This window comes from Salvelinus sp. IW2-2015, linkage group LG18 (assembly GCF_002910315.2).
Source record: "Salvelinus sp. IW2-2015 linkage group LG18, ASM291031v2, whole genome shotgun sequence".
In the NCBI taxonomy this organism is placed as follows: Eukaryota; Metazoa; Chordata; class Actinopteri; order Salmoniformes; family Salmonidae; genus Salvelinus; species Salvelinus sp. IW2-2015.
The window spans coordinates 15,719,014-15,734,039 of NC_036858.1; the positions used below are offsets into that span (position 1 = coordinate 15,719,014).

Below are 15,026 nucleotides of genomic sequence, written 5' to 3' on the forward strand. Positions count from 1 at the left end.
CAAATACTTATTTTCCACCATAATTTGCAAATAAATTCATAAAAAATCCTACAATGAGATTTTCTGGATTTTTTCTCTCATTTTGCCTGTCATAGTTGAAGTGTACCTATGATGAAAATTACAGGCCTCTCTCATCTTTTTAAGTGGGAGAACTTGCACAATTGGTGGCTGACTAAATACTTTCCCCCCCCACTGTATATCATAGGCTAATTCACCACTTGAGGAAGTGTAAAACTCAAAACACTTCATCTAGATCGCCAACTCTAAATATAATACCCACTGCTAGTAGCCATGTATAAATCTAACAGTTAATGTAAATGTCCTAATAAAAAATGGAAATGTATCTCAAAGCCATATCAAATATCTTGTTTGTAAAATAGTTGCTACTGAGCTTTCTTTCTCACGGAGAGTGGCTCGCTAATCACAGCAGCAGGCCCACCGAAACAGGCACAGCAGCAGGCCCATCGAAACAGGGACAGCAGCAAGTCAGACACCTCCAATACAGGAATCATGAGGATAACGCACTTTACTGTTTGACCAAATCATGGTTTTAGCAGCCCCAAAAATGGAAGGTTTGAGTGAGGTGACCATGTAGAAGGTGCAGCTCGCACCGATACAACCAGCTAAAATGTTTACCCGCACAGCCAAGTCAAATAGTCGCAAAACGGAACTAAAAGATCGCAGTCTGGAACCCTGGGGAGTGGGGGACTCTGCGGAGGACACGCTCAGTAGAAACGCACACACCCACTCATTTATTAGTTTTTATTTATTTATTATTTAACCTTTATTTAACTAGGCAAGTCAGTTAAGAACAAATTCTTATTGACAACGACGGCCTACCCCGGCCAAACCCTAACGACACTGGGCCAATTGTGCGCTGCCCTATGGGACTCCCAATCACGGGCCGGTTGTGATACAGCCTGGAACTTCTTGTTCTGGAGCCTGTGATGCACTTGCCATTGCATGATCAACGAGGTGGAAATGCAGCTAATATCAGAATGAAGGGCAACTCAGCAGCCCTGCTGACTTTGCAGAACCACTTGTTTGTTAATGAACAGAAGAGAGGGGACACCCCATTAAGGGAGGAGTTGAATGAGATGCCACACCTATCCAAGGACACAGCCAATGAGAATGACGGATGCTAATTGGTACTGACAAACTAGAATAAAACAGCCCTGTTTTGTTACAGCCCTATCAAATACTGCTGCCAAGTCTCAACTAAGGGAGAGAGGTGGCCAAAATAGGAGGGGAAAGTGCCAATTCCAAGATGGCAGAAAGCTACTCGAGTGTTTCTCAAAGTGTTTTTATTTACCATCACACTCGAGGACAAAACGACAAGACAAAACGGAGAAAATGAAGACTAGACCAAATTCGAACTAAACAAGTACATGACGTTGCACTATCTAGCCGTGAATAATTTTTCGGTTAAGTCCGTCTCGGGCACCTTAAAAAGGGGTTAGACAGTGACCTTGCAAAACGACCGGTGTAATTGCATCTCTCCAATTTCATTCAACTTCCGCACCGCAGGACTAGCTATTCATGTCTGCAGGAACAAGACACCTCTCAGTCCTCCAAATAAGTCCTCTGACACACACACACACACACACACTGGAGTAATAATACAGTATACGCATAGTTATAGACACACATAAAGACTTGTATAGGCTCATAATTCCGTATACCAATACTCGTAATGCATTATAAGTATAATCATAATCACTTATAAATGTACAGTGACATAGTGCTTCATAATTGCACTTTTTACCCAAGGGTCATACAGCATTATAACAACAATCAGTGTGATGCATTTATAAAGTCTATGCCAATGAGCAGCACATCGTTAGTACTGCGTCATAATCTTYGYTATGGTGTGTTATAGCACACTTATAAGCCACTATTAAGTCATCTTTGAATGCTTGAGGTGTTGCGTTTGATGATCATACTAGACACTCATCAGCCAACCTTCATGTCTACACCCTAGTGGATGGATGGATGGATGGACGGACGGACGAAAACAAGTTCTACCATGTTTTGAGACGGCCTCCCTTCGYCGTCAAAGTGCCGCTCCACATAATCCGAAGACAGGAGATTGCTGGGGGAAAAAAGAGAGAGGGAGAGAGAGAGAGAGAGCGAGCAATGACATTTCCCATTCAGGCATAATCATTACAAGAGACAAGCGCATACAAAACACATTTGTTAAAAAGCACTATACAAATCCAATTGGATTGATGGAGGCATTGAKTAGAAAAGGGGTGGTGGAAGGATGGGGCCAGTTACCTCTACGCCATGAAAAAAACGCTTTGAGAGCTAGTGAGGATCGCTATATGAACACAATCCATTAGAATAATGTGTCCAATGTGTTGGTGAGGAGGAGGAGGCGAGTATATGCCGTGATTTAGCTTTAGTCTACGAGCCTCAAAATGTTACCATCATCTACAATGTTTTAGACATTCCATTCTAGTGAAGAAACCCTAGATGGATTGTTATCAGGGTTGGGGTAAATTCCGTTTTTTTAATTCAGCCAATTCGGGAAGTTAATTCAAATTCAACAAAATCCACATAGGCGACATTGGGCTTTTTTTTTTTATTCGTGACTTGAATGAAAATGTCCTGAATAGAAAGCTGAATTGAACACAATCCTGTATTGTATAGAATGCTAGTGATGGTCAGAGCAGTGTGTCAACTCACTGGTTCAGCTCCAAGTCCAGGATGAAAGATTTGCCAAAGGTTTCCACCAGGAAACTGCTCTGGGCTAGATGGACAGGCTGGGAGAGAGAGGGCGGGAGAAAAGTTAGAGAGGAGTGTGTGTGTGTGTGTGTGTGTGTGTGTGTGTGTGTGAGAGAGAGAGCACAATAGGGAGAGAAAATCAGTGGTGGAAAAAGTACTCAATTGTCATACTTGAGTAAAGGTAAAGATACCTAAATAGAAAATGACTAAAGTAAAAGTGAAAGTCATCCAGTAAAATACTACACTTGAGTAAAAGTATTTGGTTTTAAATGTACTTAAGTATCAAAAGTAAATGGAATTGCTCAAATATACAAACCAGACACCCCCATTTTTTTATTACCGATAGCCAGGGGCACACTCCAACATAGTTTACAGGCAAAGCATTTGTGTTTAGTGAGTCCGCCAGATCAGAGACAGTAGGGATGACCTCTTGATAAGTGCGTCAATTGGACCATTTTCTTGTCAAAATGTAATGAGTATTTTTGGGTGTCAGGGAAAATGTATGGAGTAAAAAGTACATTATTTTATTTAGGAATGTAGTGAAGTAAAAGTTGGAAAACATAAATAATAAAGTAAAGTACAGATACCCCCAAAAAACTTAAGTAAAAATACTTTAAAGTACTACTTAAGTACTTTACACCACTGGAGAAAATACAGGTACACTTAGGGTGTAAGGACAGGACTGAGGCAAGGCTGACCAAGGTTATTAAAAGGTACAGTGCCTTCAGAAAGTATTCACACCCCTTGACTTTTTCAAWTTTYTTGCTGTGTTACAAAGTGGGGTTAAAATTGAATTAATTGTAAAAAAAATTGACAACAATCTACACAAAAAACTCTAATATCAAAGTGGAAGAAAAATGCTAACGCGTCAAAATAAATAAAACACTAACATATCTTGATTACATAAATATTCAACCCCATGAGGCAATGCATGTTAGAATCACCTTTGGCAGCGATTACAGCTGAGTCTGGGTAAGCCTCTAAGTGCTTTCCACACCTGGATTGTGCAACATTTTCCCATTACTCTTTTCAAAATTCTTCAAGCTCTGTCAAACTGGTTGATCATTGCTCGACAACCATTTTCAGGTCTTGCCATAGATTTTCAAGCAGATTTAAGTCAAAACTGTAACTCAGCCACTCAGGAACATTCACTGCAACTCCAGTGTAGATTTGTCCTTGTGTTTTAGGTTACTGTCCTGCTGAACAGTGAATTCATCTCCCAGTGTCTGGTGGAAAGCAGATTGAACCATGTTCTCCTCTAGGATTTTGCTTGTGCTTAACTCCTTTCTTTTTGCTTTTTCCCCCCCTGAAAAAACTCCAGAGTCTTTAACGATTACAAGCATAAACACAACATGATGCAGCCACCACCATGCTTGAAAATATTGAGCGTGGTACTCAGCAATGTCCTGTAATGGATTTGCTTCGAACATAACACTTTGTATTCAGGACAAAAAGTAAATTGCTTTGCCACATTTTTGGCAGTATTACTTTAGCGCCTTGTTGCAAACAGAATGCATGTTTTGGAATATTTGTATACTGTACTGGCTTCCTTCTTTTCACTCTGTCAATTAGAATAGTATTGTAGAGTAACTACAATGTTGTTGATCCATCCTCAGTTCTCATATCACAGCCATTAAACTCTGTAACTGTTTTAATGTCACCATTGGCCCCACGGTGAAATCCCTGAGCGGTTTCCTTCCTCTCTGGCAACTGAGTTAGGAAGGACGCCTGTATCTTTGTAGTGACTGGGTGTATTGATAAACCATCCAAAGTGTAGTTAATAACTTCAACATGCTCAAAGGGATATTCAATGTCTGCAATTTCTTACCACTAGGTATCAGTCTTTGCGAGGAACTGGAAAACCTTCCTGGTCTTTGTGGTTGAATCTGTGTTTGAAATCCACTGCTCGACTGAGGGACCTTACAGATTAATTTATTTTATTTGTAATTTAAAAAAATATATTTAACCTTTATTTAACCAGGTAGGCTAGTTGAGAACAAGTTCTCATTTGCAACTGCGACCTGGCCAAGATAAATTATAGCAATTCGACACATACAACAACACAGAGTTACACATTGAATAAACAAAAACATACAGTCAATAATACAGTAGAACAAAAGAAAACAAAAAATCTATATACAGTGAGTGCAAATGAGGTAAGTTAAGGCAATAAAYAGGCCATGGTGGCGAAGTAATTACAATATAGCAATTAAACACTGGAATGGTAGATGTGCAGAAGATGAATGTGCAAGTAGAGATACTGGGGTGCAAAGGAGCAAGATAAATAAATAAATACAGTATGGGGATGAGGTAGTTGGATGGGCTATTTACAGATGGGCTATGTACAGGTGCAGTGATCTGTGAGCTGCTCTGACAGCTGGTGCTTAAAGCTAGTGAGGGAGATATGAGTCTCCAGCTTTAGAGATTTTTGCAGTTCGTTCCAGTCATTGGCAGCAGATAATTGTATGTGTGGTCTACCGAGATGTAGTAATCATTCAAAAATCACGTTAAACACTTATTGCACACAGTGAGTCCATGCAACTTATTAAGTGACTTGTGAAGCAAATGTTCTACTCCCAAACATATTTAGGCTTACCATAACAAAGTGGTTGACTTCTTATTGACTCAAGACATTTCAGCTTTTCATTTTTTATTAATTTGTAAAAATTTCGAAAAACATCATTCCACTGGCATTATGTGTAGGCCAGTGACAAAAAAAGAACAATTTAATAAATGTTTTATCCAGGCTGTGACTATTTTGTTTTTGAAAAAGTCAAGCAGTGTGAACAGTTTCTGAATAATCATCACTCATTCACATTCCATTAGATGACAAGATGCAGAATCTGTCATGCCACAAGTCATTCATTGTCTTAAACAAATGATTCAATACCTTATAGTTTTGGCAAAAATGTACCTCTGTGGAGGGTTGAGAGAGAGCGCGAGAGCGCGAAAGAAAGGAAGAGAAAGAAAGGGTGCAACACAGTGAGAAAGATCGACAGAGAGCAAAAAATAAAAAAGGAATAGAAGGACAGAGTACCATCAAAGCCACAATAACACTGTCAGATAAAGATTGATGTCCCAACTCCCAACCCTGTTCCAGGTAGTGAGAGAAAAACAGCTTTACCTATCAATCCCCAATACCACTATCTAGCCCTATCCTTTTCTAGCATGAGAGCTACCTTTAAAAAAATAAAACATGTCGGGAGCTCCTCTGTTTTATTGCTTTCAGATAGGCACATTCTTCTCATCTCCCCTGCAACTCTTCCCCGGGTCCTTAGTGTACAAGAGAAAGTAGTGCACTATGCTTTCTGTCAATATACCTGGTATATATTTTTTTAAATTAACAACTAAGTGGGGCCATATAAAATCTGTGATTTTTTTCCCTCCCAAATTCTGTTTTATATATTCCCCAATTATATTTTATGTTTTATTTTTCCTGGTTTTAGGTTTATTTACAATTGTTCATTGAGAAACAATGAAATTGGATGTTCTGAGTCCATGTCAATGCTTATATTACATCAGAAGACCTTATTGTTTTTTGAAGAAAACTAACAAAATGTTGATTTTTGAGAGTAATTCCCCTTCAATTGCACATCTGGCCCTTTAATTGCGCATCTAGCGAGCGAGGAACGTGCAATGTCATGTGCCGGTCTAGCGATGCTTCTTTACTGCTGCTGCTCATTTCATGGCAAAGTTTGAAAATAACTAATAATAGATACAAATGATATTCATGATATACTTCTGCCGGACAAGCCTTTTTTGCAGTTAACATTTAATTGAGAAGGTTTTGGGGAAAGTATTTCTGTCAACCCACAAGACCGTTATCACATCAACTGGCTGGCTACACACGGAGTGATAAACAAACGCGCGCACCACACAGAAAGACAGGGGAAATATTTTGTTTTTAAGCAAATGGTGGCTTACTATGGGTGGATAATGTTGCGTTGATCAGATAGTAGCTGGGAGCGGTGTCTGATACTTGTGAGATGTATTTATGACAGTTTGCGATGCAACACTTGAAAATTGCATCTACTTTCAGAATTGTTTGGCAAGCTACTCATAGGTGGGCTGCGAGCTACTGGTAGCTTGCGATCGACCGGTTGGCGACCCCTGGTCTAGCAGTTAGCCCCTTACTCCACCTCGGTGGCTGGGGGTAAGGACCTACTGTGCAGGAGGCTGCTGCTGGTGAGAGTGTGTGTTTGAGTGTATGTGTGCCTGCCTGGCGGAAAGCGTTGGAAATAGGAGGCGTTAGAAATACGTTCAATTTACAGCGGCGGTGGGGCACTGCCAAACCTAGACAGCCTAATTGAGACGGGCTGTATCTCAACCCAGTTTGTGACAGTCCACTGAGTCGAGAGCCTTGCTACCTGAATATTAATGGCTGTAGAGGTGCTGACACAAAGACTTTGTCTAATAACTCCAGCGAGTCGTTTGGTTGTACTGTATCTGACCTTAACTATCTTCTCTGTAAAAAGTTTAAAAGACAGTTGCTGTTTATCTGGGTAAGGAATGAAAAGGTAGGAGATATCAAAAAAATAACATTTAGCATGTTACTCAATTATCATTCCTATTTGCCATTAACTTCTAGGGAATGGGCATAAGTTATCCGAAATACTGTACCAGCTTTAGGGCGTGCAGACTTTATCCAGCCCTGCTCTTAAAGGCCTTGGTGAGCAGCTGATTAGTATAATTATAAAGCGATTTCGAGTAGGGAGTGCTGATCTAGGATCAGTTTTTCCTACTAGATAATATTGAAAATGATTACATGGAAAGGGGAGGAAGGGATCGTAGCTCAGCAATTTGACTGAGGTAAAAGAGGGCCTCATACAGAAACACTGCAAAGGCAGAGTTTCAGGAAGGTCGTCTGGGTTACACACGAGCGCTGGGCAGCCGGTGGTGGAGGGCACTCAAGGTTGCCTCAAACGGTGAATCTTCCTGCCTCGCTGAATGATTGGCAGATGGTATTGATAGGGCGGGTAATGGGAGAGACCAGGTAAAGGTGTAGAAAGGTGATAGGGGCGCGGACAGGCGGGAGAGGGAGGGCGCCCCACGGGTGGCTGCCATGGGGTATCAGGTGGGGTCAGATGAATCAGCACCATGGAAAGAGTGTGTGTGGACAGGGGTACTAGCTATCAATGTCCAAAACTGACGAGAATTGAAATGACTGACAGTGAACTTCCTCCTGGGATAAAGGTCATTTAATTTCCTTTAATGATTGGTGGTGACAACAGCTATGACCTTTTGACCAAGCAGGCTGATGCAGTTGGGGTCAATGTCAGCTCAGCTCTAGTCAGTTTTGGACAGTCAGGGCACAATTATGGGCAATTATATACAGTACCAGTCAAAAGTTTGGAAACACCTACTCATTCAAGGGTTTTTCTTTATTTTGACTATTTTCTACATTGTAGAATAATAGTGAAGACATCAAAACTATGAAATAACACATGGAATCATGTAGTAACCAAAAAAGTGTAAAACAAATCTAAATATTGGTTATATTTGAGATTCTTCAAAGTAGCCACCCTTTGCCTCAATGACAGCTTTGCACACTCTTGGCATTCTCTCAACTAGCTTCATGAGGTAGTCACCTGGAATGCATTTCAATTAACAGGTGTGCTTTATTAATTTGTGGAATTTCTTTCCTTCTTAATGCGTTTGAGCCAATCAGTTGTGTTGTGACAAGGTAGGGGAGGTATACAGAAGATAGCCCTTTTTTGGTAAAAGACCAAGTCCATATTCTGGCAAGAACAGTTTAAATAAGCAAAGAGAAACAACAGTCCATCATTACTTTAAGACGTGAAGGTCAGTCAGTCCGGAAAATGTCAGGAACTTTGAAAGTTTCTTCAAATGCAGTCGCAAAAACCATCAAGCGCTATGATGAAACTGGCTCTCATGAGTACCGCCAAAGGAAAGGAAGACCCAGAGTTACCTCTGCTGCAGAGGATAAGTTCATTAGAGTTACCAGCCTCAGAAATTGCAGCCCAAATAAATGCTTCCCAGACGTCAAGTAACAGACACATCTCAACATTACCTGTTCAGAGGAGACCGCGTGAAATAAGGCCTTCATGGTCAAATTGCTGCAAAGAAACCACTACTAAAGAACACCAATAAGAAGAGACTTGCTTGGGACAAGAAACACGAGCAATGGACATTAGACCGGTGGAAATCTGTCCTTTGGTCTGATGAGTCCATATTGGAGATTATTGGTTCCAACCTCCGTGTCTTTGTGAGACGCAGAGTAGGTGAACGGATGATCTCAGCACATGTGGTTCCCACCGTGAAGCATGGAGGAGGAGGTGTGATGGTGCTTTGCTGGTGACACTGTCCGTGATTTATTTAGAATTTAAGGCACACTTAACCAGCATGTATACCACAGCATTCTGCAGCGATACGCCATCCCTGGCCTCCACATTCACCCAACTTCAACCCAATTGAGACGGTTTGGGATGAGTTGTACCGCAGAGTGAAGGAAAAGCAGTCAACAAGTGCTCAGCATATGTGGGAACTCCTTCAAGACTGTTGGAAAAGCATTCTAGGTGAAGCTGGTTGAGGGTGGCTACTTTGAAGAATCTCAAATATAACCTATATTTTGATTTGTTTTACACTTTTTTGGTTACTACATGAYTCCATGTGTTATTTCATAGTTGTGATGTCTTCACTATTATTCTACAATGTAGAAAATAGTAAAAATAAAGAAAAACCCTTGAATGAGTAGGTATGTCCAAACTTTTGACTGGTACTGTATACATTTTAAGCTTTATTTAACCAGGCGAGTCAATTAAGAACAAATGATTATTTACAGTGAAGGCCTGGCCAGTGAAGACTCATGGTCAGAACTTCTGAAATTAGCACTTTCGGGGCATCGAAAGGGAAAGGGGTATCATGCCACCTGCCTCGGTTTAAACCAGGGGTGAGAAACATCAATCCACTTTTGTAAGCCTTCAAAACATCAATCCACTTTTGTAAGTTTTCAAATGGCAACTAATCCAGATCTACCAACCAAAGCAGAGTAACGTTAAAAGCATCTTGTACTTTGTACCCATCCAAGATGGGAACACCTGACAATACCATATCAAGCCATTGACCTTACATTAAGTGCTTCTTTGAAAATACACCAGGCAATAAAAGTGGCAATAAAGGCTAACCTGCCTAGCATTATGTCACACAAGACAAGTCTCCTCTAAGAGTGGCTTCTTTAGTAGCTATTAACTATAGTAGCCAAATGGCCTGGTCCCAGATCTGTTTGTGCCATCTTGCCAACTATACAGCACAAGCAGATCTGGGGCTAGGTTAAACTATTAATACGAGTCTCATCAGTTGTGGTCCAGCACTGTGACACCCTATTAGACTACTATCTTTCCATTCCGTCTCCCTCTTCTACATCAAATGTGGATTTTAAATCATTGATGAGAGAATTATTCTGCCTGGCATTGACTAATGAAGGAGGTCTAAGACCAAGTCGGCAAAAAATTTGATTATTTCATCTCTCATCTCATTTAGAGAAGAAAACAATTCTTCTCTGAAGCATCTTTCATTTATTAGATCTTATTCGCTCCATTTTGCATTTAAGAGGAAGCCACACATTGCTCCCTTCTTTAAAGCAACATATATTCTCCCCATAACTGTAAATAACCTAACCTATATGACATTTCAGTACACACTGAAAGTCTGCAGAACAATGCCTACATTATACTGCTCAAAAAATAGGCTTTGTCTCCACTGCAGCTCAGCATCCCAATTGGCACCCAGTTCTCGGGGGTGATTCTCACAAAACTGGCACTTGACAAAACAGAAAACACATTTTCCACCATAATTCCTCTTGGACCACTAAAATTAGGATTTGCAATTCTGTATTTAAAAATAATTGTTATGTTTATTGATCAGATATTATGCATTTTCCCACAACTACAGTACAAATGCAAAAATACCGCAACAGTTTTCAAAGTTCCGGAAAAATATTTTCTGATGTTGTTTTTTTTACATTGCTCACCGAATGAAAAGGCCTGGTTTAAACATAACTTAAAACAATTATATTTTAAAATTAGTTTATTTTGTAATTTCTCATTAACACAGTATTTTCTGAATCTTGGATTTTGTCATTATATTATTCAGACCCCTTGACTTTTTCCACATTTTGTTACATTACAGCCTTATTCTAAAATTGATCCACTTTTCCCTTATCAATCTACACACAATACCCATAATGACAAAACAAAAACAGATTTTTTAAATGTTTGTAAATGTAAAAAATAAATAAAAAAATGAAATATCACATTTACATATGTATTCAGACCCTTTACTCAGTACTTTGTTGAAGCACCTTTGGCAGCGATTACAACCTTGAGTCTTCTTGGGTATGACGCTACAAGCTTGGCACACCTGTATTTGGGGAGTTTCTCCCATTCGTCTCTGCAGATCTTCTCAAGCTCTGTCAGGTTGGATGGGGAGCGCCGCTGCACAGCTATTTTCAGGTCTCTCCAGAGATGTATGATCGGGTTCAAGTCCGGACTCTGGCTGGGCCATTCAAGGACATTGATCCTTGTCCCGAAGCCACTCCTGCGTTGTCTTGGCTGTGTGCTTAGGGTCGTTGTACTGTTGGAAGGTAGGACCTCAGACTGGGTGAAGGTTTGAGGGCTCTGGAACAGATTTCATTCAATGATCTCTCTGTACTTTGCTCCATTCATCTTTCCCCTCGAGCCTGACTAGTCTCCCTGTCCATGCCGCTGAAAAACATCCACATAGCATGATTCTGCCACCACCATGGTTCACTGTAGGGATGGTGCAAGGTTTCCTCCAGATGTGACGCTTGGCATTCAGGCCAAAGAGTTCAATCGTGGATTCATCAGACCAGATAATCTTGTTTCTCAGGGTCTGAGAGTCCTTTAGGTGCCTTTTGGAAAACTCCAAGCGGGCTGTCATGTGCATTTTACCAGTGGTGGAAAAAGTACCCAATTCTCATACTTGAGTAAAAGTAAAGATACCTTAATAGAAAATTACTCAAGTAAAAGTGAAAGTCACCCAGTAAAATACTATTTGAGTAAAAGTCTAAAAGTATTTGGTTTAAATATACTTAAGTATCAAAAGTAAATGTAATTGCTAAAATATACTTAAGTATCAAAAGTAAAAGTATAAATAATTGAAAATTCCTTACATAAAGCAAACAAGATGGCATAATTTTCTTGTTTCTTTTAATTTACGGATAGCTAGGGGCATGCTCCAACACTCAAGACATCATTCATCAACGAAGCATGTTAGGTGAGTCTGCCARATCAGGGGCAGTAGAGATGACCAGGGATGTCCTCTTGATAAGTGTATGAATTAGGCAAGTTTCCTGTTCTGCTAAGCATGCAAAATGTAACGAGTACTTTTGGGTGTCAGAGAATGGAGTAAAAAGTACATAATTTTCTTTAGGAATGTAGTGAAGTAAAAGTACAAGTTGTCAAAAATATAAATAGTAAAGTACAGATAACCAAAAAAAACAATGTAAGTAGTACTTTCAAGTATTTTTACTTGAAAGTACTTTACACCACTGCATTTTGTAGAAACCAAAAAAGGAGTGGAGTGGCTTCCATCTGGCCACTCTACCATAAAATACCTAATTGGTGGAGGGCTGCAGAGATGGTTGTTCTTCTGGAAGGTTATCCCATCTCCACAGAGGAACTCTGGAGCTCTGTCAGACTGGTCACCTCCCTGACCAAGGCCCTTCCCCCCCAATTGCTCAGTTTGGCTTGGCGGACAGCTCTAAGAAGAGTCTTGGTGGTTCCAAACTTCTTCCATTTAAGAATTATGGAGGCCACTGTGTTCTTGGGGACCTTCAATGTTGCAGACATTTTTTGGTAACCTTCCCCAGACCTGTGCCTCGACACAATCCTGTCTCGGAGCACTACGGACAATTCCTTTGACCTCATGGCTTGGTTATTGCTCTGACATGCACTGTCAACTGTGGGACCTTATATAGACAGGTGTGTGCCTTTCTAAATCATGTCCTATCAATTGAATTTACCTGAGGTGGACTCCAATCAACTTGTAGAAACATCAAGGATGATCAATGGAAACAGGATGCACCCGAGCTCAATTTCGAGTCTCAAAGCAAAGGGTCTAAAAAATAAGGTATTTTGTTTGTTTATTTGTAATACATTTGCAAAAATGTCTAAAAACCTGTTTTCCCTTTGTCATTATGGGGTACTGGATTGATGAGAATATTTATTTATTTAATCCATTTTAAAATAAGGCTGTAATGTAACAAGATGTGGAAAAAGTGAAGGGGTCTGAATACTTTCCGAATGCACTGTACATGTTATTTTTATGTACACATATTTGGATAAAGAACAAAAGATTAAGCCAAAATTACTAAAGCATACATTTTATATTTCCTAATATTGGTGCATTATGGTAAYGATAAGCAGGTTTCGGAGATGAGAATCCATGTTTCGGTAATGAGCGTTGCATAGTTTGCCATTGAAAAACTGCACTGAGGTTTATTAGAGATTCAGTAACCTAATACATCAAATTGTGTCATTTGTTAATCCCAAATGATTTGCATAACACTAAAATCACTGATCTTAATACAATTGACTAAAACACCCCTTTTTTTCATAAATACTGTAATTATGTGCCTGCATTTTCAAAAGCACATTTTTTTTTGAGAAAAAGTAATTTCCCCAGTCTGTACCACCATTATTGGTGTATTAGGATGTGGATATGTGTGGTTCTAAAGTATTTTAGATGCATTTCTAAATTTAATGGAATCATATGGGCAAATGGTATAACATGATATGCCTATAAAGTATCTCAATATGGGCCTCCTGAGTGGCACTGTGGTCTAAGGCACTGCATCCCAGTGCTATAAGCGTCACTACAGACCCGGGTTCGATCCCAGGCTGTGTTGTAGACCTGGAGACCCATGAGGCGGCGCACAATTGGCCCAGCGTCGTCCGGGTTAGGGGAGGGTTTGGCCGGCCGAGATGTCCTTCTCCCATTGTGCTCTAGCAACTCCTTGTGGCGGGGCCTGGCGCATGCACGTTGACTTCGGTAACCAGCTTAACGGCGTTTCCTCCAACACATTGGTGTGGCTGGCTTCCGGGTTAAGCGAGTAGTGTGTCAAGAAGCAGTGCGCCTTGGCGGGGCCGTGTTTTGGAGGACGCATGGCGGGAGTCCGTGCGGGAGTTGCAGCGATAGGACAAAACTGTAACTACCAATTGGATATTGGGGAGAAAAAGGGGTAAAAAGTACAATAAATAAATACATTCTAAATATGTGGGATATGGACCAAAAACTGTCAAAGAATAGTATAGGTAAGCGCTAAAACAGGTACACATGTCACAATGGGGGATATCCTCCTTTACGTGGCWGGKTTGCTATTTGCTCAAACACAAACTCCAGATTGTGGTTTTAAGTCAATTAAATGGGGTTTATACACCCATATTTCTTGACAACCCCTACTGATGTTTTACCCCAAAAAATACAAAATAATAAATAAATAACAAATCGATACAATGTAGGCATGGTCCTAATAAATAATTTAAGTTACCAGCACAGCACACCCATTGATTATACTGTAATGAAACAGCAGGGAGCAGGTCGCTAGCCCGAGGTCCGGCGCGCTATCGACTGTGCCGCAAAAGCATACTCAAAAGGCAGAGTCGATATCCGCGCTTATAAACCCAGGGTCGTTACAATACATTATAATTAGCTTATTATCATCACCAAAATTAAGTTTCTCATTACTGAAATTGACCAAAGAAATCCGCGGTAATGAGATATTTGTGTTTCGGTAATGAGAGGCCCTTAGTTGAATCTGCAAGTAATAGGAGACAGCCATTATRAGTCAGCAAACAATTGACCACATCACTAAAGCCCACTCATGCCTCCATGTTGGAAAGGTAATGGCTCCGGTAGATTTTCTCAATTTCAGCTTTTTAGTATATATATATATATTTTTTACCTTTATTTAAMTAGGCAAGTCAGTTAAGAGCAAATTCTTATTTTCAATGACGGCCTATGAACAGTGGGTCAAGTGTCGTAAAGGGGGTGTTTGAGAATAAGATCCTCATTCTGAAGGCAAATAAGTTAAGAAATTAAATTAACTTGTGCTCATCTAAGGACTACTCTAGATGATGCATCATGGGGATTTCAACTTTATTTAATTTTGGGGGGGTAGTTTTTACATCAGCTCGAAAAAGTGTTTACGATAATGAGAAACACTGTTTTTACGTAACAAATATTATAGTTTAATGCAACTTCAACGAGTATACAATTTTTATGATTTCTGGACAAACAGCAACATATTTTGTGTTTTA

At 40.1% G+C, this 15,026-nt stretch overlaps 1 protein-coding gene across 4 annotated transcripts in view; it reads right to left on the bottom strand.

Annotated features, from left to right (window-relative positions):
- Nucleotides 1-15,026, bottom strand: part of adam11 (ADAM metallopeptidase domain 11) — a 64,720-nt gene that overhangs the window by 47,877 nt on the left and 1,817 nt on the right. For all 4 annotated transcript variants that reach the window (XM_024008370.3, XM_024008371.2, XM_024008369.2 and 1 more), the window contains exons 3-4: nucleotides 2,689-2,765; nucleotides 2,026-2,092 (exon numbers count right to left, since the gene is read on the bottom strand). In XM_024008370.3, coding sequence (XP_023864138.1) covers nucleotides 2,026-2,092; nucleotides 2,689-2,765 — 144 coding nt within the window. The remainder of the gene's footprint in view (nucleotides 1-2,025; nucleotides 2,093-2,688; nucleotides 2,766-15,026) is intronic.